Raw genomic sequence first — 26,753 nt, forward strand, 5'->3', positions numbered from 1 at the left:
GTATGAAATCACTTGAATAATTATGAACTACTTATCATCGGATATTACGTCTACACCGTTTCATGCAAAAGATCATACGACTCGACTGATAATTGTAATCGTTACATCTGTTTGATTCCAGTAGCAATTACGAACTTGCTAATCTAGTTTTAGTCGATGTTCTTGACAACAAAATACGTCAAAGCGATATTAAAACTCCTGTATCATATTACGAAACGATATATTGATATACAGATTAATATCGAATTTTCACATGTCGCAGATATATTTTATGACTTTATAGAAGAGTCAAACGACGATATTAAAATTATTTATTTCTTTCTTCGGAATACTTTAAATATTCAACACTTCTGATATTCTATATTTTATAATATCTAGGAGACTCTAATTTATTACTTTAAAAAGAGCGTATATATGGTCTTTGTTTGGCATCGTTGTTTCGCTTCGAAGCATTTTGACGTTACGATGTCTTTTTTCCAATGGGAGAGAAGGAATAAAATACAATCGATTCGCTTAAGATTCGATTTTATTAAATATGTATCTGATATATCAGACTACTATGTATTATACACAATGTACATATATACAACCTATTCGATGTAATTACATGCTACTTAATTAAAGGTGATAAACTGGGATTCTGTATCGACTGGTATCTGTCACTTCTCTATAATTACACTATAATACCAGCTTCCCACCCTCGTTCTACGAAACGTTTTCTCTGAGAAACGAAACAATCGAGAATCTTGGTAGTACGATAACGCGAAAAAGATCTTTAACGTGTAACATTTACAAAACTGGACTGCGTTTATTTTACAACGGACGTTCAAATCATACAATTAACGACTTACCGTGTGATATTTTTCTCAACGATCACGATATTCGAATTTCTGCTACGAATCTATATACGATGATTTTTCTTTTCATCTCCAAAAAAAAAAAAAAAAAAAAAAGAAAAGAAAAGAAATTATCCCTTAAAGGCTATCATGCGTGGGATTTCGTCCCATACGAATTTTCGTCTACCCATCGCAATATTATTATTTCTAATCACTGCAAATAAAAGAATGTTCTAACGTCCATTTAATATCGAACGATAATAAATGGACATTATTTTGATTTGTAAGATGTGCTGCAATCTTTCGCCAGTGACAACCTTTAAGGATTAAATCTTTCGTGTTGCAAGCTTGATTCTTCCGACTAATTACATTTTGTAAGAATGTACATGTAACGACCTTTTTACTCTCTAACTCTCCACGAGAGATTGTTTTTCGCTTTATTTTATCTCGTTATCGCGATTAGATTGATAGAAAGTGGTGTGTTCGTATTACATAAGAACAATCAGGAATCTTTGCAATTTTGCTGCACGCCATTTTTTCCTTTTACAAACGTCTTACGAAAAACGACGATATTAACTTTGATATTATACTTAATTTTTTTATCCGTTATCCGTAAGAGGGAACGACGGATCTCTGTTAGGATCTTTAAGTACGAACGTGAGAAATACTTTTCTCAAAGTACACTCATATATACACATACATACACGCTACATGGACTAACCACAGCTTTGTACAAATCGAAGAAAGAAAACGAATAACCTGGAAACTGCGAATCTATCTAACGATCGATCCTACGATACTGGCCAAAAATTTGAAATCACGCTCTTAGCTATGCTTAATCGATCTTCTCGACCAACGATAGTTGCTTATAGGAGTATTCGAGGATATTTGGTATTAAAGCTATTTCAGATATCGGTAAAGGTGTGGTTGGGGGTGATGGATGATCGTTAAATTATAATAATTACAATAATTTAAATTAAGCTACTTAATTTTTTAGGATACCCAGCCTTATTGCATATTATTCTTGATTTTATGCGATAAAACCTATCAACACTCTAAAATTAAGTAATCTAATCGAAATCGTTCTTTATAGTCAAAGTTCTTTAGTTTCTCTAGTTTATTTAATTTAAATTTATTTGACTAGAAAGTTTTACGAATTAGCAAAATTATACATCAACTCGTACAGTGATTCCAAAGTTTTGACTCCACGATGCTTACGTATATACATACGTATCTTATCCAATTGTCTATTTATAGTGTAGTAGATCACTCTGTCGTTACGACGTGTAGGATTTTTCATCTTTGGTTTTGCCAGTCCACCGCGAACATCTGATACGATCGAGGAAACACGACGTAGTCACATCGGTAGTCGCATAGTATCACTCGAATGACACTTTTATCGATTAAAAGTTTCATCGAATTCGCGTAATTCCCGCCGTGTCTCCATCGTGTAGCGTTCGATCATTTCTATATCGAATTAGAACGCCTCTGTCTATCGTCAACTTCGACCGGGAGTAATTCGTTTATTCTGACAACGAGAACACGAATATCCTCGAAGTTCTATAGACAACATAGGCTCTTCGTTACTGTTAACGACACCTACGCTAATAATACGTTTCATTCTTGATAATCTTACTACGAATGGTAACGGTAACATTATTTTTCCATCGGAATTCACTTCGGAGTTTCAGCATAGTTTTTCTTAAAGTTATCCTTCGGATGCCAACTTTGTGTTTTTTTTTCTTTTTTTCTTCGATCCACAACATCTCACTGACTTTTTCTTGGTCAATTTGTATTCTCCGTATTCTGGGAATTATCGATAACAACGTCTTATTGACTTGTTCGTAACCGATTTTTATCGTCGATGTTTACCGGTATAATATATTACTTTAAGATTCTTCGATTATCACTTGTCTTTTTTAAGAACTGAACTTTTCAGTTAAGATATTGTTTACGAAGCACTTAATCCGTTATTGACTGTGGTTTTAAGATACCTTCCCGATTTCGGATGGGCCTGTTCATCAATGATCGATAAATACGTTCGGTTGCTACGTTCCACTCGGATTATTCTTCCTTTCAAAAATATCTAACCCTCGTTGTTGGTAATAATCATCGACGAAATTATTCACAAGTTATCTCTCGATCTTCGTTCATCGAAATCTGATAATTATCAATATTAATATTAACATTCAATAGAGAAACTCTGTTTCCTATTAACTCCTCTTGGAAACATCCACTCTTCGTTGTCCATAAATAATAACCATCGATCGAATTGTTGACAAATCTTCGCAGAATTCGGTCGCGAAAACCATCAACAGTTTTATTCACAAGAGAAGACATCACCCGTCCATTTTCTCTTCTTCGTTTCAGAAAGAGTGTCCATTATTCGTAGACAGTAACCATATTTCATCTTGCATCACCGGAATCTAATCACTTAACAATAACAATCTTCCACCGTTTCGTCCACAAACCTGCGGATAAATCTACCCCTATAACGATTATCCCGATTCCCATTTCCCAACAATCCCCCAGATATCCCAGTACCAACAATGTCCAATAGTCTAGCAACAGTCCACGATGAAATTGATTCGCAATTCATTCGACGATTGCGTTTAACAGTTCACCGTTGCTTCTTTTACCACCAGTATGGCTTTTGCATGTATGGAGGCATAGGAACTTGGCCAGTGCTTGGATACGTGGTAGGTTCCATTAATTTCGACTGACAAGGTTTTCCATCCTTGATCAACAATGGGACCGCGACTCTTCTGGGTGAACATCCACTTCCACTGGCCTCTACCCTTTCAGTGGCTGCCCGTTTTGTCTTGTACCTGTGATTCTGGAACCAAATTTTCACCTGCGTGGGCGTCAGTCGAATGATCGAGGCCAGATGCTCTCTTTCCGGCGCGCTCAAGTATCTCTGTTGTCGAAAACGCCTCTCGAGCTCGAACGTTTGCGCTTTCGAGAACAACACTCGTCTTTTTCGTTTCTTGTGTTCCGTCTCGTGTGGTTGCGCCTCGTTTGCCTGCTGCTCGTCTTCGAAATCAGCAGACTCCTCCTCTTTGCACTCGTGGTTTGTCTCCTGTTTCGGCGGGAACGAAAGGTCCGAGATCGTCGGGCTCGTTGAGTCTGGCTGCTGCAACACTGCAATTTTGAACATCACGATATTACTTTCCAAGTTGAACGTATGTTTCTCGTGGGATTTTTTAGTCGAATTGGCTGGTACAGGCGAATTTCGATCGATCGATGAACGCTACGAAAGTTTCTCAGATGTTCTACACTTCGATTGTAAGAAAATTCGACGATCCGCCGAATCTTGTGAAAAGCGTTTGGGAGATCGAGCGATGAGAATAGGTTGAACTTGGACGGAATTTTAAGAACAACCAATTGGAATTTGGTACATTAATCTTGTAGAATTGATCGAATACCAAGTTAAATAAGTATCTGTAAATCAGGATGAATTATAATTTCTCGTCTCTCGATTGAAAATTAGTAGATTAAAGAGCTGTAAACGCTTTTTTACTAATCTAGTATTTTTCTAACTTTTCTACGATCATAATCGTTTAAAAGATATTTTGACAAAATCGTATAATTTCTATGTCTTTGACAGTTACTCGTATATGTTGCTTTTCCGATATTTAGTCATTACTACGTCTGCACCCGGAGTTAGAAGTCAATTTCGTTTTAGTTCCTCAAAAATGAATAAATATCGTTTGAAAATAATGATCGTCAGAATGACTGAAATATTGCTACAGCTGTATTTTTTACTACCCTTCAACTCCTAACGTTGATTGCAGGCAGATGCAAGCCTGTATCGATCTTCTCGAGTCTTGTTAACGAGTGTTTGCTCATCGTTCAGACGACGTACATACGTAGCTTATTTAAATGCATCAGGATAAATTAAGCGATTAAACCGACGATGTTTCGTCGACGATGACTACTACGATATTCCATTTGCAAGGAAACAATATAAATCGATCGATCGTTCGTACAGCGAAATTGCTCTGCCAACTATTAAACATTGCAAACAGCAGGAAATGTTCGAGATACGATAAAAGTACTCTCACATTGATACACAAGTGGAAGATTTGACTAATTATTAAGCTGCTGTTAATTGTAAAATCCTAAAAAATAAATATATAACAAAAAACAACGAAATTTCAATTAGAAATAGCAGGAAATGTTCGAGATACAATAAAAGCACAATAAAAGAAGATTTTACTAATTATTAAGCTGCTGTTAATTCTAAAATTCTAAAAAATAAATATATAACAAAAAACAACGAAACTTGGATTAGAAATAGCAGGAAATGTTCGAGATACAATAAAAGCACAATAAAAGAAGATTTGACTAATTATTAAACTGCTGTTAATCGTAAAATTCTAAAAAATAAATATATAACAAAAAACGACGAAACTTGAGTTAGAAATTAGAGATAAAGAAAGCATAGATACCAGCATTTAGTATACTCGGTCTGTTCGCCGTTTAATCCAACGATATTTTGATTAATCTTCGGCTAAGGTGACAAATACCGCGGTGGCCTAGAGACACGCTAATTTAATGTACAACTACGAGGTCCCTGGATTCGTGAACATACAATACGCTTTTGTGAAAGACCCGTAAGCCTGGCTAGGGTGAGTGTGAAGCAATATAGAGCCTGTTTGATACCCTATTGCACCCCATGGGACCGACTGTATCATTTTCATGGGAGATTAGGCTGTAGTCGCAGTCGCGTCGTGATTTCAATTAGACATTCCTCGCTACGGAGACGTTAACATCTTCGAAAAGAACGATTCTGCGATTAATCAAGCCCTAATTTCGGGATACTATCAGCATCAAATTTCCCTTTCACGTCAGAATCTTGCGATTCTTGTCAAATTATTCTACTAAAAGAGCAAGTAGTCGCGAGCTCTGTTTTTCTAAATATCTCACGTTTTACGAGCTTCTCCGAATTTTAGAAATACTCGAGTCGAAATTTGATGCGTTTTATCGTAATCCTGGTAAGGATAAGGTGCGAGTAAACGATTAACGAGTTAAGATATTAACCCTTCGCGAATAAATTTAAATAAATCTTTAGGTCTCGTTCGACATTTCTCAAGGAAATTTTTCAATTTACAAAGATCGATCTAAACGATCGTTTCTCGCAAGAAGGATGTATATAAAAAATATATAAAAACATTGAGAATTCCAGGAAATTCGCTACCTGATCGAAACCACGTTTTCCGCATTTAAAGGGGTGAAATGCACGATTTCTCGGTTCCACGAATGTTCAACGAGAAAAAAGGGGATGAGGATATAAAAGGAATAAAACGAAGGGAAGATAAGGAGAAAAGGTGAAAAGAGCCGATAGGCTACCGGTGGATTTTTTGGGCGTGACAATTTCGATTCATCGAGGGCCTACAGAGCTACACGCATCTGTCCTCGAAGGGACATCTGTCTTCTTGTATTGGCCAATCGGTGCACAGGACCCACAAGGATCTTTTATAGGACCATTAGATCCTGCTTAGCCGACGCGGGCCAATTGTAGGGTGTTAAATAAATAAGGGTTTCGATACAGCCCCTTCTTCCTACGTTATACACTGCCTCTTAGAAGTATTCTTTGGTCGATTTGGACAGCAAAAGCGCAAGAACGTTGGTAAAATGTGCGAGACGTGCGAATCGGTGAGAGCTTCGGACACGAAAATTACCATGATTTATCAAACTCGTGGATAAAGTTAATTTTTTATTATTCAATCAGGGATATTTTCACTGTAAACGAGACATATAGAAGAATTTGAGAAGAAAATCCAGAAAAATATGCAGCATATCTACTATCTTGCTATCTAATATCAGGATAACTGAACTATAATGTCAGTTAAACTACGAACTAAACCAAACCACGGATATTTATGCAAATTTCTTGTGAATACAAAAAAAGAAAATATATAGATGCAAAGTAGAGATTCATTCTCTGAATATTACAACAGACACTTTGAATATTTCGTATTATACGCATCCTATGCATTTTTGTATTTCAATTGTCCATAAATGCAGAAACAACCGCAGTCCACTCGTCGCCAATCGCTTTTAATCTCTGTATCGGTGATTTGCAACGATTCATCGTGCTTTCTTTCTTCTCACTCACCGTTAACTTCCTCCAGAGGCTGAGGTAATGTGGTTGGTAACGTTGGACCAGTCGGCCATCCCAGTAAACCAGGCGGCGGGGGTGGTAGGGTGCCTCTGTTCAAGTTCGCGTATATCGCGGGCTGTAACATGGCCGTCGTGTGTTCGAAAAACTGTTGATACGCCGACGGAACATCGTTCGTGGTCGGTAGCACCGTGGTACTACCTGTAACGAGAATTTTCAGGATCCAAGTCTTTAACATCGATTGTATCTAACTTTAAATTTGCAATAATATTTTGTCGGGAATTTGTGCCAAGTTAATTTATCAGAGAAATGAATTAATAAAACGATAGAACGATAGAATTGAAATTTCCAACGTTTTAAAACTAAGAATGAAATTATACGCGCGACATTTGGAGATAAAGGAAATCCAATACATATTTAACGAGCGAAATTTTCAAATTTCCAAACGAGCGTAGAAATTTCTAAGGGGAGAACTAGATCGTAGCAATGGACGGATTCTATCGCAAAGTTGATGGATTTTAATGGAAACCGATAGCGTAATTAATCGATTCTTCTACGATCGAGATAACGGAGAAACGACTCGGCTATAAAAGATTAGAAAAATTGTACTTGTTCTTACCTTGTACCTCCGTTTCTTCCTGGGACGGTTTAGAATCGAGCTGCAGGATGTCATGGATGTGGAAACTTGTTCTGGGCATCTTGATGCTCTCCAATATTCTGCAACAGCAAAACCACAAAGAAAAATCGTTAGAAAACGTGGAGGATTACGCTGATCGAGCATCTACCTATTCGAATGATATTTCTCATCTAAATACACGTGCACAACTATCGTTAGTACGTAAATCTGCTCCAAAATAGAACGAAACAATTATCTTGAAAAAATGATATGAAAGAAAATGTAGGTAGAATTTGTAAAATCATAGAAAAATGAAGCTATCGGTCGAAATAATAGGATCGAGACATGGGGTCGTGGATTTAGTTTAAACGAAAGGCTGTTGCGAGTCGAGAAGTCGGCCACGAAGGTCGGTTTTCAACGGAATCAATCCAATTTTCCAAGTTTTCCTGCAGCGCGAAAAGCGTCAAGAAGCCAGCAGGACTCTTAAGACCCGATTAGACGCGTTCTGTGCCGTCAAAAGACTGGATACCTGCAGCTTTGCTGCCAAACAACCTGTCTTCCGCCACAGAAACGAATTTTTGCCCTTCAAGTTTAAACCGAACCTAGCTATTATCGTAACACGTTCGGCCACGTTCCTGGTTCAAAAAGCCATCAGAAGATTTTCTTAATCGACGCCTGTCGACCGCACCGTTTCTCGATATCGCAGTTTCGCTGGTGTTTTAGGAAAAAGAAGATTTAAAAAGTCTGATAAGGACAGAGATATCAGAGCGTTTTGATATCGCGTTATATAGAAATTTCCAGGATTATCGATCTTCGGTGTTAGTGAGTTTCAGGATTAGATCGTTAACTTGTATTCCTACAACTACAAACTTGCACAGTGGCGCAATGCGATCGTTAAAGCGCTCGTTACGCAAAGATACGTGGAAAGATACGATTTCTAAAAGGTGAAAACCTATTTTCGAAATGGATACAAATTTTCGTGTAAATAAAAGATTGCGCTTTGTAATAAAATTTCTTCTTCGCTATAGAACAACCAGAGTCTCAGATTTACGGTAATATACCGTTTCTTTATGCTTTTCGTTCGAATTTGTAGCAGAATTCCGAACTGACATAGAAGTTTCCACTTTAGTCGAAGGAAATGAGAAAGTTAAGTCCCAAGCGGAAGAATTTCCGTTTCCTCTAAATAACTAAACTTCCTTCTACTTGCCAGAACGAATACCGAAATCACGAAACTAATGAAAAAAGTTCGTGGAAACTTCGATGGAACTGGCGTTCGAAAATAAAACAGTCGCTGGAAATTTTCAACCGGGAACTTGGTCGAAGAAGAAACCAATTAGCGTTACTTTTCGCTCCTAAAACTGTTCGTTCGCTAGCAATTAAAATGGAAGTTGCAGCATTGAAGTCACCGGCGATTCCAACTTCGAATTAAGCATCGCAATATTTGTAAAGTTCGTACCGAAGAATTACCGATTTTCTCTTTGTTACTCGTTGTCAGCTGTTTTGCAAACGAAAAGTTGACCGATGAAACCATGCGCGTTATAGAAGTTAATCAGGGATGTCGATAATCGAACGAGTGCTCGATAAGCTTCGATACATGTCAGCGGAGCCACGTGGAAGAATTCGAGGGCCATCAAGATCTCCTTTCGATTACGAGACAATAAATAATTACCGATAATATTATCGAGCCACTGCCTACGACTTTTTCCTCTATCTCGGGCCATTTTCGAACTCTGTTATGTTTTTAGAAAAATTGTAAACCAACCGTAGATAACGTTTGCTTGTTTCTTCGTTATATAATAGTTGACGAACGAATCGCCATTCTTCTAATTTCGATATATACTAAATCCCTCTAATTTCCCGAGAAACCCAACATTTATCCTACCACAAATCCAACTAAAAATCTACGCGATACTTTGCAACGAGAACTTCTCTGTTCGGCCAACCAAAGCCATTCTCCCATCTCTTCTTCTCTAAATTATTTTATCGAAATCTCGTTTCACGAGAATCCAGTCGAGGAGCATGCGAAAATTCCGCAAGGATACCGCGTAAGGGTCTGATCCGACGATCGAATTCTACACTACTCGGAGAGGGCGGGTAGGGCAGGATGGGCAGTGTCGGCAAAATAAGCTTCGTACACGTGATATATTCGCTATGTATCTTTTTTTTTCTTTTTTTCTTCTTCTTTTTCATCTAGTTCGTTTACCTATTATTGAAAGCGATCTGGCTGTACCAGACGTGATTCAAGAGACTGGTCGGATAGGATAGCAGCGGCCAGGGTAGAATCTTATTCTTGTCCGCCATTTTGAAAAGTCGAGGAGATGTTAGTAGTGGCGTCAGTACATGTTAATGTCCTCGTGGTTCTCGCACACTCGTTCACGCACCGACGTTCCCTCTTTTCCTATTACTCCCTTTCTCCTGTCTCTTTTATCTTTTAACACCCCTCTTCCCGTTCGATTTTCTTTTCTAAAACTCTCTCCTACCTTCTGCTTACTATCACTCGTCCACTCTCGTCCCCTTTTTCTACTCCAACTTGCTTAAATATCACTTGCCCAAACCACTCGGAATCGGTCGTCGTTCAAACGATCAGTTCACTCGCACACCCGACCACTGTCTTTCTATCGAACGGTTCTTCGTGGTCCATCGTTCGTTTCACCAACACTCGCGAGTTTGATCTTAGTTTAGACTCTAGACGACACACCGCTGTGCTTCCGAGCAACGACGTTTCAAACTTTTAAACGTTCCGCGTATTGTCACGCGAAGCAGGAACTCGCGGAAACATCGCGCCAACTCGCATCACGTTCATTTTGTATCGAGGTAGAAATCGAAGGAGATCGAGAAGATCGGAGGAAACGGGTAGACGCGATTCGACTTGGTCTAGGCTGAAGGACTCTCCTTGTACTTTTTGAGTGTCCTCGACGAGCACTTGACGGCTAGTGTTCCCTACCTCCGTACAGTTTCGCTCGTCAAGCACCCTCGAAGCCGAGGGCGGATCTTCGCCAGGGGCGGGGATTGCCGAGCTCACCCTCCGGCCCGAGTCGCACGACAGTCCACCCCTCTCTGTCAGCCAAGAGAATTAGCTGGCTGAATTTTCCAGCGTACGTAGTAGACCGTTCTTTCGAGCGGACAGCATAGAAATTAATCTAGGAGAGAGAAACGTTCTGACTGTTCCATTTCGACTATGGGGATTTCAGGTGGAAAGAGCTGGCTCGAAAGGAGAAGCTTCTTTGGAGATTTGTTCAGGGGTAGGCTCGTGTCTGCAGCTTCGAGAAATACTTTCCAAAGGAAACTGGTATTCAATAGTTTCCCTGTTGTTTGAATATTCTTAACTTCTTACAAACGTTCCTTAGAAACGTTAGACAGGTGATTATGAAAATTGTCACCGAAAACGAAACGATTAGAAAGTTTAATCTACCAAACTAATCAAACGAAAATCGATGCAACGTTTCTCGAATTCTGAAAACCTATTCGGATCTCTTTCAAAATTCTTCGAATCCCACGAAATCGCTTTCTATTGCCATCGACCGGAACGTTTGCTCGTTTCAAAAACAAATATACTCAGGTCAAAAGCAAATAGGTGAACCTGTCTAAAAATCCACCGCCTAATCGGTGGAAGCAGCATGCAGCCGGCAGTCTACTTTTGAGATCGAAGAGTGCAACGTAACAGAAGCTGGAATGAAAATTTATTGAAATTGCGAAACGCTCGAGCAAACGCTCGTAAACGAGAATAGACTGTCCAGAGGCGCTAGGGGTAAATTTTCATCGAAGGGGTGGAGCCTCGTGTGGACCAATCGGACGCTAGTTTCTAGAGGATCGGCCCTGAGAAGTGTCTAGGGGGTTGATTTTAACCCTCGTCGCGGCTCCACCAATCGGATCGCTCCATCGATCAGGGCTTTTTACACCGAGAGCATACTTTGCGTCGAGTGTTAATGTGAAAGGGCATTAGCGGTGCTTTTACCGTGTCATTTCGATTTTTTCTTCCTCTTCGTCTCTCTTCTGTCAATTTTAGGCCACTTCCTTTACGGTTCGTTTTCTTTCTGTATTTATACTGCAACGATACCGTGTGTGTGTGTCGATAGTCGAAAGTGGGTTAGAAGCGTCCTCGGGCGTAGTCACGATCGTTACGTAGTTTATGCCGTTGAAGGTCTGACACGGCTTCCTGGTGGCTGGTATTACGTATTACGAAACGTGGAGAAATTGACGCGTCCGAATAACAAATGCAAATACGGAGGCTTTGATCTTTCGTTGTTATCGATTTTTACAACTACGCGTGATTTTCGACGCCACGTTGATGTCACGATTGTACGTTGTTTGACATTATGGAAGCGCGTCGAACAGAAAAATGTCAATTTCTATGAATAAAAAATATTACGATTGGTTCGTGGATATCGAGCATCGAATATATAAATACTAATGTTTACGATATCGATGGCAATCAAATTCAAAGATCTATGAGATTTTGAAATCGATGATCGAACATTTAACGCAATTATTTCCTAACGTGGATTACTCTGGATAATCAGGTCATACTTTGAGCTGATTCGGATAGTATACAGGTTTTGAGATAACTTAGAGTAGAGTATTTGTTAGATCGATAAAGTCATTGAAGTAGGGATTATACTAATTTCATTCCCCAATGTAAGAACACAGATGGTTTATTGAAGTATATAAAAGAATATTTCCCATGATCTTTTAATCTTCCGAATGTCATAATTTCGGAAAATAACCTTACGATACTTAATAACATCCTGGTATATACTATCCTAACGATATATCCTAATATACTTTAACCAGGATAATTCTTACCGACGTACTAAGAATATACAGGGTGGTTGATAACTGGTGGTACAAGCGGAAAGGGGGTGATTCTACGCGAAAAAAGAAGTCGAAAATATAGGAATAACAATTTTTCGTTCGAGGCTTTGTTTTCGAGAAAATCGACTTTGAATTTTTGCTCGGCACGCGTGCGGTACGTTATAACGGATCTCACTGTAGATCGTTGTCTCGATGGAAAAATTAAAAAAAAAATTTTTATTCGATATTTTCGACTTCTTTTTTCGCGTAGAATCACCCCCTTTCCGCTTGTACCACCAGTTACCAACCACCCTGTATAGAATGAGAGTTACGATGATCCTTGGTATACCACGTTTAGTCTTTCTTTTGTCCATCGTTTAATCTGCTTCACGTTGGTAAACTGAAACGTTAAACGGTTCAAGTCACAAACTAATCAGTTTCCCAATTGTCCCGACTCTGTACCAAATTCTTGAAATACCTCAACTTCTTGACAATATCGTTTCTCACCTTTTTATTATACACGCGAATCAGCCACACTTCCGCTTTAATGTCCCAATCGCAAATCATACGCCCAAGGAAATCTGTCCAATTCAAAACACAGGCCGCTGCGTGTTGCTGTTCGTAAAAACCTGTACAGGTAGAAAGTACTCGAAGGAAGGACAAATTGATCCTGTTAATGCTTTTCCGAGAGCCGGAAACGTATAATAGACCGACAGGTTGTATCAAATCGCGTAGAAAGTGACCCGCATAAATACAGGTATATTATGATGCGCGTATACGCGAGAAGAGACAGGCGAAAAAAGCGTGAATCGAAGAGAAGAGAAGAGAAGAGGCAAAGGGACAGGGGCGACGATGGAGCGGGTTTCCGGTTTATTCAGTTCCAGGCTTTGTGCGATCGCGTGGGTCCCTGCTCGGCGAAAAAGTCAAAAAGTACGGAAGAGGGCGGTTCCAACCTTTCTGACTTTTCTCATGAGCTCTCGCCCTTTCGGATTTATCGCCGTTGGAAAATCTTTGCGCCGAACCGCTTCGTTTCCGACCCATCTTCAACAATTTTAACGCATTTCTGACATTATCCATACACCTAGTTTTTCACTGATAGAGGAAGTGGTATTCGTAATCGATATTTAGGAACAGAAATATCGCTAGTTGTATCGATATTAAGGTATTAAGATATTAAGATAGCGTCAATGGGATTGAAAATGTTGTTAACAGTGGACAGAATATTGGCGCTGTTGATATTAAGAATATTATCAATGTTAAAAATGTAAATATGCCGGGATTGATAACACGGGGAATGGATATTAACGATACTGGTATTAAGAATGTTATTAACGTGAAAAATTGATATCAATGGCATTAGAATCGAAAGTACGTGTGTAAAAATATCGTGGGACATTCATTAAGATATCGAAACGTTTAGAAATAAATATCCGCGTAACTCTTGATTTTCTATTCCAGCAAAGCGAAGTTGAGCCGTTTATGGTGGCTAAGGCAGTGTTATAAGTGCAGTTATCGATATTCACGAGTGAACAGAAGGGAGTGAATCATTCGTGTTACTAGAACAGAAAATCGTAAATTACTTTGACAGGCTCGATTTACACGCTTCTGTTACTGTACATTTCTATCCAGTGTTTCAAGTTTTTATAAGTACAGACTTCAAGATTCAAATTATTCTTCGATCCCGTTTCAAAATGCCAGCCTAAAGGAGAAAGAGAATCTAGGAACATCGTAATTTACAGTATATTCACGATCGTGTTGTACAATTCTCTGTTATCTTGGCTCAGATTGCATCAGTCGTCATAATTTATGCCAAAAAATCTTCTATCGTAGAACAAAAGATCAAAGGATACTTTCAATTTCAAATGCACGTTATACAACCTTTATCTCAAGTTATGCGAAAGAAGCAATAAGATATAGCTGAGAGAAAAAGACAAAATTAGAGAAAGTATACAGGGTGGTTGATAACTGGTGGTACAAACGGAAAGGGGGTGATTCTACGCGAAAAAAGAAGTCGAAAATATAGAATAAAAATTTTTCGTTCCAGGCTTTGTTTTCCAGAAAATCGACTTTGAATTTTCAGTCGGTACGCGTCCACTTTATCGCGTCTCGTTATAACGGATCTCACCGTAGATCGTTGTCTCGATGGAAACATTTTTATTCTGTATTTTCGACTTCTTTTTTCGCCTAGAATCACCCCCTTTCCGCTTATATTTCCATCAATTGCCAACCACCCTGTATAAGGAGAAACAACTAAAAGTTACGAACAATTCAAAGCAAGAGGATACGCGATGCTGATTTAAGTTCTGAAACAACGAACTCGGAGAATTCTCCAACGTTCGCTTAAAAAGCGTTCATCGCGATTATTACATACAGAGACCAATAAATATCGTATGTACAGGAAAAGAAATATCGGAAGAACGAAAGAAGAAGATAGGCACATAAAAAGAGATAGGTAAAAGTCACGAAACATTAAGAATAAAGATCAATCCGCAGCATGCACGAACAAGGATCGTCGAGTAGAGGCTCTCGCGTGTTCAGCGAAACTCTTTTCCAGAAGACGACGCCGAGCGTGCACGAATCGTCTGCCGTTTCCACGGCTGCGCCGTTCTAACTCGGTTAGAATCGGATTCAACGAGACGCTCTCGTGATTTTTCCAATGATCGTTCGCCCGAGTCCGCTGAAAACTTCAAAGCGTCGACGTACTTTTGCCGGAGGAAGAGCAACGGAGGAAGAAAGTGGTGGAAGGAAAGGGAACGAGGGAAACGAGAGAGGAAAAAAAAGGTAGAAGAATACTGGAGAAGTTCGAGCTGCCGGGCAATCGAGCAACATTTGCCAGGATCCCACGACTGTTTGGCGATAGCTGTGCCAACTTGTTTCGAGCACGCAACCCAATTTGTCTGCGTCTCATTGTTTTACCGGCTTCGCCGCGCGATCCTCCTGCTTTCTTCGCTGAATATTGTCCAAAGGGTATCGTGGCATGAATTATCATGACCCTTCGATGATCGAGTGTTATTATACCGAGGATTTTTACCTGCCAATACGGTAGGATCAGGATTATCCGAATCGGTTGGTTACCGAGAAATCGGATAATTCAATTTTTCCAATAGCTATACGACTAAAATTGTTGCTACGTGTCTTTTATCGTATAAAGATCAGCTTCTTGTAACGTTACGATCGCCAAATTGTATTCTACCGTACATGCAAATAACTGGCATCTATCTCGATACTTAAAATTCAATAAACGTTGCGCCAAATACCTACGAGCCCAAAAACAGAAGCAGAAATCGATCAACAGATTAGATTCGAACGTTTAAATTCTGATAATCTTCTCAATAGCTCTTAGCCTCGCTGATTAACTCGAACTGATCGGTTAAACTGGGTACTTGGGGTGCTGGTTGAAATTTTAAGGTAAATCAAGGTAGCTCATCCAACTAACTCGTGCATGACCTGCCTTCCAGTTAATCCACTGTTTGAGGAAACCGGTTTCTCTTGCACTTGTTAAGCCGATACTTCTCAATCGACTATGCCAGATTTGCTGGTGGGCTAGTGCGAATTGTAAGTGGTTTAAGATTCGAGATTATTTTGGAGATCTTTAAGAAGCGTGGCAAAAGATAAAGATATCGAGAGAAGCGAAAGGAAACTTCTTGGCCAGCTGGTAGGCCATCTAACCTAACCTAACCTAACCTAACCAAACCTAACCTAACCTAACGTTGGTTGCAATAAATCGCCAGTATCATTCGTTGGGAGCTATACTCTCCCTTGGAAAAATTTTCATTGCTGTCGTTGGTCTATAGCTTTGCCGTAGCGATATTCGACGTGGAAACACACAATATATGCAAATTAGATAACATAATAGCGAGGAAAATTGTTAATTCGAGGAACTGTTCTTCAACTTTTGTTCGCAGATACTTAAAAGACAGAAAGGGACTAGCAAAAATATTGGAATTCGTTGAATCACAAGACCATATAGAATTTTTACAATGATATTTGGGAAAATAGAAAACGACACGCGATATATCGAAATTTGTACGGTAAAAATATTATTAGTAATGTATTATTAGTATGCAGAAGGCAGATAAAAATTGCAAATAATCGGAAATCGTAGAAGGACGATGAGTAAGATAATTTTCTATTCGTCTGCATAAAACTGTGAAAAGTCTGTCATTAATTATATTTGTAATATTACAGTAATTGGTAACCTACAGTGGCTACGTAAAGCATCTGCACGTTATTTGAATAAAATATCGAAAATATAGTACTCGTCGTGACATTTATAAAACAAATCTCTATGTAGATTCTATTTCATTTGCGTTCCGTAGACAATTGCGAACAATGGTGTTCATAAAAATCTGAGTTTGGGTGAACATTTACGTTCCGATTAATAAGATTCGTACAGAAAATCGTATTACACAAGCGTATTCATAATATCGAATGAAAAGTATGTAATATAAAATGAAAATCCATAATATTGGACAACACTCGAGTCGTCAAGTACACGAGTAACGATACTCAAAAATTTTTACGATCCCCATGTAACAGGCACTCAAGCCGGCACTCGAGGGTGACCGTTTCGATAGTCGAGCTGGTAAACTCTAGTACCACTTGAACATTTAGATTTCGCATATATAAACGCAGATCTACGAAATACAAAAGACCGGTTGAACTGCGAGGAAAAAGCGGAAATAGCGTTTGAAAGGAAAAGAGGTTGGCATCGGAAATTGTAGAAGAAAATGTTGCGTTGGCACGTACTGACAATAAATAAGAACGTAGCAGGAGCCTCAGGTGGCCGACAGGTACCGATATTGTCATGTTAATGAAGGATACGGAAAATATCTGCTAAATGGATGGAACATCCATTCATCCTGGCACGTTTCACAGCCTCAACACCTGAATCTTTCTGTGAACCGACCAAGTATCAAGTGGTCATTCGAGAATACACGCTCAAGCGCGTCCAAAAATCGAATTCGGCTGTTGCAGTCGGTTTGCTACTCTTCAAACTTTCGAGTGCCGTTTCTCGACGAGTCATAATTATCTGAATCGAATATTGTTCGATGCTATTTTATTAATTATCAAATTCGCAATTTTGCAGGTTGTACAGACGCTTTCGAGATAATTGACGTTGATTTTTATTGACATAATTATTACAACGCCACCGCGCTTCACCATTCATCCCTATAGCATTCGGTATATTTATCTTTGGAAATAACTTAAATCTAACGCGTCCACTCTACGCTCTTCATCCCTCGAACACTTTGTCAACATCTAAACGTACCCTTGGTGGTATCCTTTTCGAAAAACCCTTGAAAATCTACTTTCTGTTTGCTTGTACCTATACCAGCAGACTCTTCACCCTCGATGACGAACGACGACAAGAAAGAAGAAAAGCAAAGAGGGGAAAATGACGGCGGAAAAACGAACATTCTACGTTCATTCATGAAACCAGTTACAATGGATCAACGGAGCCTGGAGTCGTGAATGAACGTAGTACGTCTAGTAGTAGGTGGCTCGACGGGTGGCTTTCGAGGAACCCTCTTCCACAAAGCATTTTCCTTTTTTTCAGAAGGACTTCTCCCTACCTTCGACGCGGTGGAATGCCACTGAACCAAACGTGACTCAAACTGTGCACGGCTCGTTAAGGATCAGCTACCGCCGCCATCGTTTAAGAAACGTTTAAGAAGTTATTCGAGGCAGGCACAAGGATAAGTTCCATTCGCTTTTTCGGTCAGTCGGGCATCTTATACATAAGAACGGAAAGTAAGATTCTGAAAAAGTAATTCTTGTATACTGGCCTTCATCTACACTCGAGAACTTTCGTCCCTCTCGATAACTTTTTCTCCTTCATCCTGTTATGTGCACGTGTATGGAGCTTTATGCGCGGTGATCGAAGATTTATCGTTTAGTAGTTGTTACTATTAGGTTGTCCGAAAAGTTTCTTTCGTTTTACGAGGAAATACTAAAAATAAATAACGTTTTTCGTTTTATGTTATTTTGTCGAATTACGAACGATTCATTTCGTTCTGTCGAGATAAACACCGCGACATTTCATAAACTTGGTTTCACGTCGTTAAACGTCGTTTGTAAAAAACACGTTTGCGAAAGAAAGACATTTTCCGGACAACCTAATACGCACAGGGTGCAACTGGAACTGGCTGTATCTTCTAGACGGTTAGGGATAGAGGAAGATGTCACAAACGAAAGTTAAATGGTATCAGGCGGTGCATAATATGCAACTAATTTTATGCATTTTTATGCATCGGTGCATCGGAAAGATGCAACTACACTTTTTTTTTTTAATGGAAACCTTAAGTCCTAAACTTATTCATTAGGAAATTATCGAAGATAAAATTTCTCTGAATTATTTCAATTAATCAGAACGTGAACGATAACACCTACAAGGTTGATACAATACGCGTATATTACATTTGAAATATTAAATGGCTCTTGCAAACTGTTTATTAAATATTTGTTAGGCGTTTAAAGTACGAAGGTTAAATCTTTTACCAGAAAGAATACTGTTAACTCTTTTATTTTTCAACTATTCGTGCTCTCTTGGTTTGAAAAAATGTCCGACTATCCGATCGCTGTATAATCTTCAAACCGCAGAGTTACATATTTTTAATCTAAAATCTGAACGTAATTCCTGGAAACGTGACTTTCGAGGCTTATAATCTTCTTGCATAAAATAATCGAAGAATTTTCAATGAATATCGAAGAGGAATTTCCCAGTTGGTGAAACAATGCGCGAATAAATATTCCACAGTGTTCTGGCATCGTTTCGCGTTATCTTATGTATCTAATCGTTAATCACGTGAGACGCGACGAACAATAAGAGAAAAAAAGAGCGGAATACGTCCGTCAGTAGGATCGCGTGGTCATATCGATCGACCTGCATCGAACTGTGGCAATCGGACGAACGTAGTTCGCGTGTCGACTGAATCTAACATTAAGATCGAAGGCTTATCGCTTCTCGATCGAAAGACAAATCTCATTGTACGCTCGTAGATCGTAATTGAGAGATGCAAATGATTTTTAATTCACTTTCCATAGAATGATCCTTAGGAATATTTTTTTAATTTTATCATTTTTATCGTCGTGTTAATCTCTTGTTGTGTAGGTATATCAAATATTTATAATTGCGAAAGCGCATTTTTAACAATAATAGTCACGTAATAATCGTTACTCTAAAATCTTACAAATCTTTTTCAATTTCTGTGAACTCTCGATTGATTCATCATCGAAGATGATTAACTAGAGACAGGGGCTAGGTTACTTTATTTCAAAATACATGTTTATTTCTAATTCGTATTTCTGTTTTCTACGGTGAAGATCATTGGTGGTGTTTAAAAATATTTTTAGAATATTTGTTAAGTCCTGGCAACAAAGTTGCAAAATCCAATGGAAAAACTGAACAAGACTTTACTAGAGAAATTACTTTACAATTTGTTCCGAATATCACCAAACCTCTATATTTCAAGTAATATACGAAGCTTTTGCAATAAACTTGAAAAATCAGTGCCTGGCGAGATACCGATTTTTAATTCGAGATAACGTTACCAAGAGTCATAATTTTCCATGTGACTATATACGTAACTAAATACGTAATCTAAAGAGATTAAACGGCGCTATGAAAAAATATGTAATACCTTAAAAATGATTTGTTCTTGCACGAGTATTACCTTGATTTGTCGTATAGCTTCGCGGATTTTACTTAAAATATGATAAGGTAGAAACATTCGAGTCGAGACAAATCGTATCGTTTAGTAGTTTTCTCGCGTGATTATACAAATTTGGAACTATAAAAACGAAACGTGGAATCTCACAAAAAAAAATTGTTTTATCGAAGAACAAGGATACGTAGAAATACTTTTTGTACTTATTGTATATACACTTGTATCTTTATGAATATATAATAATTAGAAGAAAAAAAAAAACGAAAATTACGTAGAAAATTGTTCTACGTTACAAATATTACAAGTATTATATCTTGGATATTTCGTATATTTTTGCATATTACGAGCTTTCTAAGCGCTTTGCACCTCTAAATATCTCAGAAATGCGTAAAAATCCACGGTCTCGTTATTATATCAAATCATAACTGTGCCTCGTAATACACAGGGTGGTTCTACGCGAAAAAAGAAGTCGAAAATATAGAATAAAAATTTTTCGTTCGACGCTTTGTTTTCGAGAAAATCGACTTTGAATTTGCGCTCGGTACGCGTCCACTTTATCGCGTCTCGTTATAACGGATCTCACTGTAGATCGTTGTCTCGATTGACATTATTTTTTTAATTTTTTAAATTTTTATTGCATATTTTCGACTTGTTTTTTTTCGCGTAGAATCACCCCCTTTCCGCTTGTACCACCAGTTACCAACCACCCTGTATACAAGTTCGATTATGCACAGTTCAAGATTGAATCTTAAGATATCGAAGCTTAGATGACTAAAATAACCCTTACTTACTGTGATCGTTGGATTCGATCGAATACGAGTCACTTTGTAAACAATATCGATGATACTATGTGGTAATATCGTGGCATTGGTACTGAGGGATCGATCGGTACATCTGATTAGGCGGATAACGCCGGAAACCGGAAACGAACGTTTAAGAGCAGTCACGCATATTGGTTAGGCGAATCCTTCGGTATAGAGTGGTACGCCTTGTTACACGACGGGACACGCGAGAACCGAAAGGGCCCAAGTACCAACACCTGTTGGTTTCCACCATAAATTTCGGATTAATCGTAACGCGGATGGTCGCTGCCCGTGTGTTTCTAATTGCGAGTCAGCGTTTCCAACTCGAAACTCGTCGATTGTGAAATTGTTGGAACTTTTTAGGCAATTGGTGTTCGCTGCAACATCGCGATAATGAAACGATAGTATTGTTTGTTGCAGAGGTGATTTTGAAAAAATAGTAAAAATCGAAGAAGATTATCTTCCTTCGATCTTTTCATCCTCAGTTTTCAAAGGAAATTAGTTTCCACTTGATCCTTGCTTCTTATACGAAACAAGCAAACCAAGTTCCATTGTTTGATAAATCGATTTTCTCGTAGGATCCTTACCTATAGTCCTCCTCGACGTAATCCGGAGGGAACAGATGCCAGGATGCGTCGTAGCATTCGTCGTATCCGTTTGCCATTTTCCAGCGTTCTCTTCTTTAACTGTCTTTTTCTCTCTCTTTGTTTCTCTTCGCCTTTTTGTTTCTAGATCGTGAGCCTGCTTCGTATTCGTACGACAGCTCGCGAGAAAGTCTTGCTCTCTGCTTTAGACTCTCGTTCAACCTCGAAAGCGACTGATCTTTGGCGACGAGTTCATTCGAAAGGATATTTTTCATAGAAATGTAAAAAACAGGCCCGGCACTTCAATAAATCATTGAAATATAACCCAGGCTTGATCCTGGCTTGTCCATTAATTTCTCAATATTTCGAACGACGCACGAACACGTTACGAGACGGTACGAACAACCGTAGCATAATTGTCTACCACGTAAGAATCAATTTTCTGTGAAGCAAGTATCGACTCACAGACGGACACGGACGATCGAAATTGTCCACGACGATTTCGAAATCGACACCTCGACCAAACCGTGATACCGTGTTCTCAGTTACTGAGAACTATACGTGGATATATCGATCACCTATATATTGTATCGAAAATATGGCTACCAGATAGGAGCTCCGGCAACGTTATCTGTTTGATAACACCCTATATAGATTAGTTTGACTACTGTAACGTCAGACAGGACTGTACACGTTCAGAATATAGACTATAGGCCAAAAATTTGGTAACACTTTCTTAATTGTGTCGATCAAATATTTGGAATTTGTAGTGCGTGTTCTATAGGATCTGAGAATTTCGAATAGATCGACTTGGAATTTTATATATTTTAGTATTTTTTACATTGGGAAACTCTTTGATAAAAAATTATTCATTTTCGTAGCATTAATTTAATAGCTTTAATAATAATGATTGATTTAACGAATTAATTAATGAAATTAATACGATATTGGTACAATTAATGGTATGGTTGTAAAATGTTTGACCAGTAAAGTGTATATTGATTCATCTGCTAATTTTCTCATTAATTCGAAATTAATGCTCCAAATATATAGATGTATGATAGAATTGTTTGCCGTAATATCATTTTTGTCACCAAGAAGCTTCTTACGATAGCGGAATTGGAAATTTGCTTCTGTCGAAAATTGCCTTGTCACGGTCTATCTTTTAATAATTTTGAATAACGTAACTTTGGTGAGAAGGTTGGTCTGTTAAACGTAAAGACAGTTTATCGTTGCCATCGTTGCGTCAGGGGAAAAAGTTGTCGCGAAGTAGAAAAGTACGGTATAGAAGAAGTAGAAATAATAGATTGCCATATCTTTCACGTGTGGTTTCATGTTGATATCTCGGACCAATGGTAGTGATCTGTGTTACTGTTTCTATGCTAGCCTGACATAAAAAAGCTCCCAATAGATACGCACGTACAATATTTACTATCACTGTTTTTATTACTTCATAATTACATTACACGATAGACATTCTTCACATCAATTTTGTGCTTTATATGTCGTGTCATTCTGGCGATAATCACCTCGTTTGATATAATTTCAAATTAATTTGGCATAACTTTTAATTTCATCAAATTTCCATTACTTTAGCACGATAAAGCTCAATAAAAATTAACATCCATTTATAATGGGATCGTGACTTTAACCGTGGTCTATGTTCGATAACAATATTTTATCTTATATTTTCGTACTTTCGTCAAACTTTTTTCTCTCAAATATTTTACCTTATATTTTCATACTTTCGTCAAACTTTTCTCCCTCAGATATTCTGATAATAAAAAAGCACGATCTTTATGCGGATCGTAAATAACGTTGCATCGTGCTTTCGTATTTTCCACAAACCGAAGAAACGTGGCTTTACGTAACCTTAGCTCAATTATTACGCAGCTCGACACAGATCCGACTCTAAATCCATCTAATGCTACGATAATTCGGTCGTAAATTCGAATTCAATCTTCCCCAAAGAACTTTCCATCGTCGAAAATCGATGAATTGTTCGATAATGAAAATTCGACGGTCTTATCGAATTGGCCGTTATCCGTTCGTACGATCGTACGTTTAAGTGTAACGATCCCGGAAAATAACGACTTTTCCGCGGATCTCGGGACAACGTTGGTAATTATGATGTCTCGTCTCATCGGCAGATAGCAACACTTTAAATGTCAAGGGCACGACATAGTTCATATTTATTGCTGCAGATAACCAGCTAATTGTTGCTACTCGACTCGTACCTCGGTTCTACCTTACAATTTGTTAATGACAAGTGCCCCTCGAGGTGAAGTATCCAGGCTTAACCGACAAGTGCTACCGAACAGAGGCTGCCACGAGTGCACTGATAAAACAAAATGTTTCCTTCCGTGTTTTGACTTTATGTATGCGTCAGTCTTGTTAAATATATCGCCAGCTGTAAATATTAAGACACCCATTCGTTGACAAACTCTAATAAACTTTACGTTATTTAGCGTTTTCCAAAGTATTACAAGACACGTTATTGAATTATGGTATTTAATAGTAGTTAAATACATAATATTTTTCTTAACGCGAAGCTCAGGATCAAGGAAGAGATTTGCTTTACAATTCCTTAAAACCTTAACCCCCACTCGTACTTTCCTTCTTTTCACATATCTCGCTTCTTATCCTCCTCCTCTTCAACCACTCCCTTTCTTCCCTCACTTTCCTTAACACGTTATCGATATATTGAAAGTTGTACCTGCGATTGGTGCACAACCTTCGACTTTCGATTTTCCACGCAGTCTTCGGTTCAAGCGAATCTACGAAAAATTATGCGAATATTAGGTGATAAGTATATTTCAATTTTATGGCTTCTGACGGCTCTTCGTTTGGTCTATTCGAGAACAGGTTTAAATTATTTCCAGATAAATCGGAAATATAAAGTGGATGAAGAAAAGTATTGGCACACCATTGTATTTATTACAGCATTTACGATTACAGTTGGTGAATTAATTAGGCTGAAATACATTAAATTCCGTATCGTCTAGTAGTGCTCTTACGTCACTGCAACAATTTAATACGAAGAAAATGAATTGTAGAATCTGATAAAAAGCACTGTAAATAAGGTGTATGTGACAAACACGATTGACGTTCGTCATCGCTACAATTCGTGTTCCTTTATCGCATTAAAACGATTAATTCGTGCCGGTTATTTCGGGATTCTTAGTGACCCACAAACACGATTGCCAGAACGATCGCCTCATGAGCTTTCTTCCGTTCATTTTCTAGGACAGTGTAACGCACTTATCTGTCCATCGAGCACATGCACGACATATGGGCCGTAATCTCAACTTATCGTGATTGACGATAAGAGATATTTTTTTTTCGCAAGAATGAACGCTCAATATCTGTGTTATTAATATTACGAGCAATATAATAATGCGCCAGTCACATAGCAATAACGCTACATTCTTGAATAAAATGAGAAGAAAAAAAAATGCTTTGGAACCGGTAGAATAAAACGTATACTCGCGTTCGATACGTTGCATATAATTTTTTTAAGGTTTTTCGACAACCGTTTGCATTTTATAACGAGAGAAAATTTTTCTGGTATTTATTAATCTAATTCACATCGATTTTGCAACGATAACGTTTTACATTATGCGAGCGAAAAGTTCGCGCCAAGTATACGAAAGATCGATATTCGAGAAACTTAAGTTAGATCGTAACATACTGGGTGTCTCAAGATAAGTGTCAATCAAAATGGTGGCTGAATTCTGATAAGAAACTTAAAGAATCATAGCCTGCGAATTTTAGCAAAAAAAAAAAAAAAAGTAAAACTACGAATATCACAAACACGAAGAGTGAAAACTATTTAGAGCATTCGAGAATTAGTTTACTGTAAATAAAAACGATTCGCCCAGTTTCTAAAGTCGTGTCTTTGGAATTTCACCTTACGTATCTTTCTTTATACCTGGAAAGATTAAACTAACCTCAAGTAGCTGTATTATAAATCTATAAAAAAAAGCAATATGATTGTGATTTTAATCCTCAGCTAGAATTTTATTTGTTTTTATGAAAAATAAAGTTTCTGTATTATGTTACTGTATCTTATAACTGATTGCAATTTTTCACTTTAATCTAGATTAAAGCTAAGGCATTATAGCTGTAATCTAAATGAATATTTCTTATAAATAGCCTGTTCTGTGCCACTGTAATCACGTAATGACAAGATTCCTAATGACGACGAATAAAATAAAAGACGTTTTAGGTTATGTCTATGCCATTATAGAGGGTTAATTATCACCGCCTGTTTTACCTCTTGCGCATTTCACTATTTTTTCAGCATTTCAATCATCCGGCATGTATCATTCTAACATCATATAATACGAAACAGTGTGTAAATGTCTACGCAGTTTACGATCAATAAATATCCATTATCAAAAAATTGAATCTGAAACGCTATCGGTTATTTTCAACTGCGCGCGTTGCGTCGAGCCAACAACAAAAAAGTTCACTACCAGTTAAAACAATTGAAGGTTATGTAGTAAACGATTATGTCATCGTAGAATCCGTAATCCGTATATTCGATGGCGATTTCGTAAACACAGAAACGTAAAAATTAAATAATATATTCATATGAAATAAATGGTACGTTCAATGATAACGATACGGTCTCGCTTCGATAATCGCGTATTTGCGTAGCGAGATAAAAATATAATTACGAATTGACGTATTCGTGAATTTTCGCGGTCGGGATGATAGAAATCAGTCGACGATAATAGGACAATGAGTAAATTAGTCGAATAAGGGAATCGTTAAAAAATGTTTCCTCGATAGAAGATAGAATCTTTTTGAAGTATTTTTTTTTTTGAATATAGTTAAAAAATGCTTGTTGCATTTTATATATCTTTTTAAAGAGGAAATATTATTTCTCAGGAATAGTAAAAACAATGCTTTTTAACTTGTTAGGAACAATTTTTTCTTATCTTTTACGATTAAACTGTTTGTTTTACGATTAAAAAATTAAAAAAGAATGGAAATTATCGTTTATCGTATCGCAATGGTTATTGTGAATATTTCATAGTCGAATGATATTGACAAACGCAAAGATATAAATAAAATGTTAATGTAAAGTTTGTGTGTGCAGGAGGACGATAAAAATGCTTCGAATATATGGCTTTCTTTATTAAGAAATGACACTATGTTCAAAAATAAAAATTTCATTTTGCAAAAGTAATATAAAAACATTTTGAATAATTTCACATTCGTGCGCACTTCTTAGGTTAATTTAATATGATTATTTTGCGAAATTTATATCGGGGTTTTTAATCGCTCGTAAAATATATCGTTAACGTGATCTAAAATGTTA

At 37.8% G+C, this 26,753-nt stretch overlaps 1 protein-coding gene across 4 annotated transcripts; it reads right to left on the reverse strand.

Moving 5' to 3' along the window:
* Nucleotides 1–508: 508 nt before the first annotated feature.
* On the reverse strand, nucleotides 509–21,992 carry LOC117234084 (homeobox protein XENK-2-like). Of its 4 annotated transcripts, none has more exons than XM_033494953.1 (4): nucleotides 21,428–21,992; nucleotides 7,580–7,677; nucleotides 6,958–7,108; nucleotides 509–3,977 (listed from the first exon to the last, which is right to left on the reverse strand). In XM_033494953.1, the coding sequence occupies exons 2-4, from the start codon at nucleotides 7,631–7,633 to the stop codon at nucleotides 3,472–3,474; spliced, it is 711 nt and encodes a 236-aa protein (XP_033350844.1). In that variant the 5' UTR covers nucleotides 7,634–7,677; nucleotides 21,428–21,992; the 3' UTR covers nucleotides 509–3,471. The 4 variants fall into 4 exon arrangements, with proteins under 4 accessions (XP_033350844.1, XP_033350843.1, XP_033350842.1 ...); XM_033494952.1 differs by having other exon boundaries at nucleotides 6,958–7,161; nucleotides 21,428–21,991; XM_033494951.1 differs by lacking the exon at nucleotides 21,428–21,992 and adding an exon at nucleotides 9,780–10,131 and having other exon boundaries at nucleotides 6,958–7,161.
* Between the last annotated feature and the right edge of the window lie 4,761 nt (nucleotides 21,993–26,753).

Source organism: Bombus vosnesenskii, unplaced genomic scaffold (assembly GCF_011952255.1).
Source record: "Bombus vosnesenskii isolate JDL3184/JDL3185 unplaced genomic scaffold, Bvos_JDL3184-5_v1.1 scf7180000013302, whole genome shotgun sequence".
NCBI classification, from domain to species: Eukaryota; Metazoa; Arthropoda; class Insecta; order Hymenoptera; family Apidae; genus Bombus; species Bombus vosnesenskii.

Bases quoted from the DNA above. Each gene is read 5' to 3' on its own strand.
- LOC117234084 (XM_033494951.1), bottom strand. From the start codon at position 9,877: ATGGCGGACAAGAATAAGATTCTACCCTGGCCGCTGCTATCCTATCCG. The intron at 7,162-7,579 runs GTAAGAACAAGT...TTCTCGTTACAG, and splicing joins GGAAGAAACGGAGGTACAAG to GTAGTACCACGGTGCTACCG. The intron at 3,978-6,957 runs GTGAGTGAGAAG...TCAAAATTGCAG, and splicing joins GCCTCTGGAGGAAGTTAACG to TGTTGCAGCAGCCAGACTCA.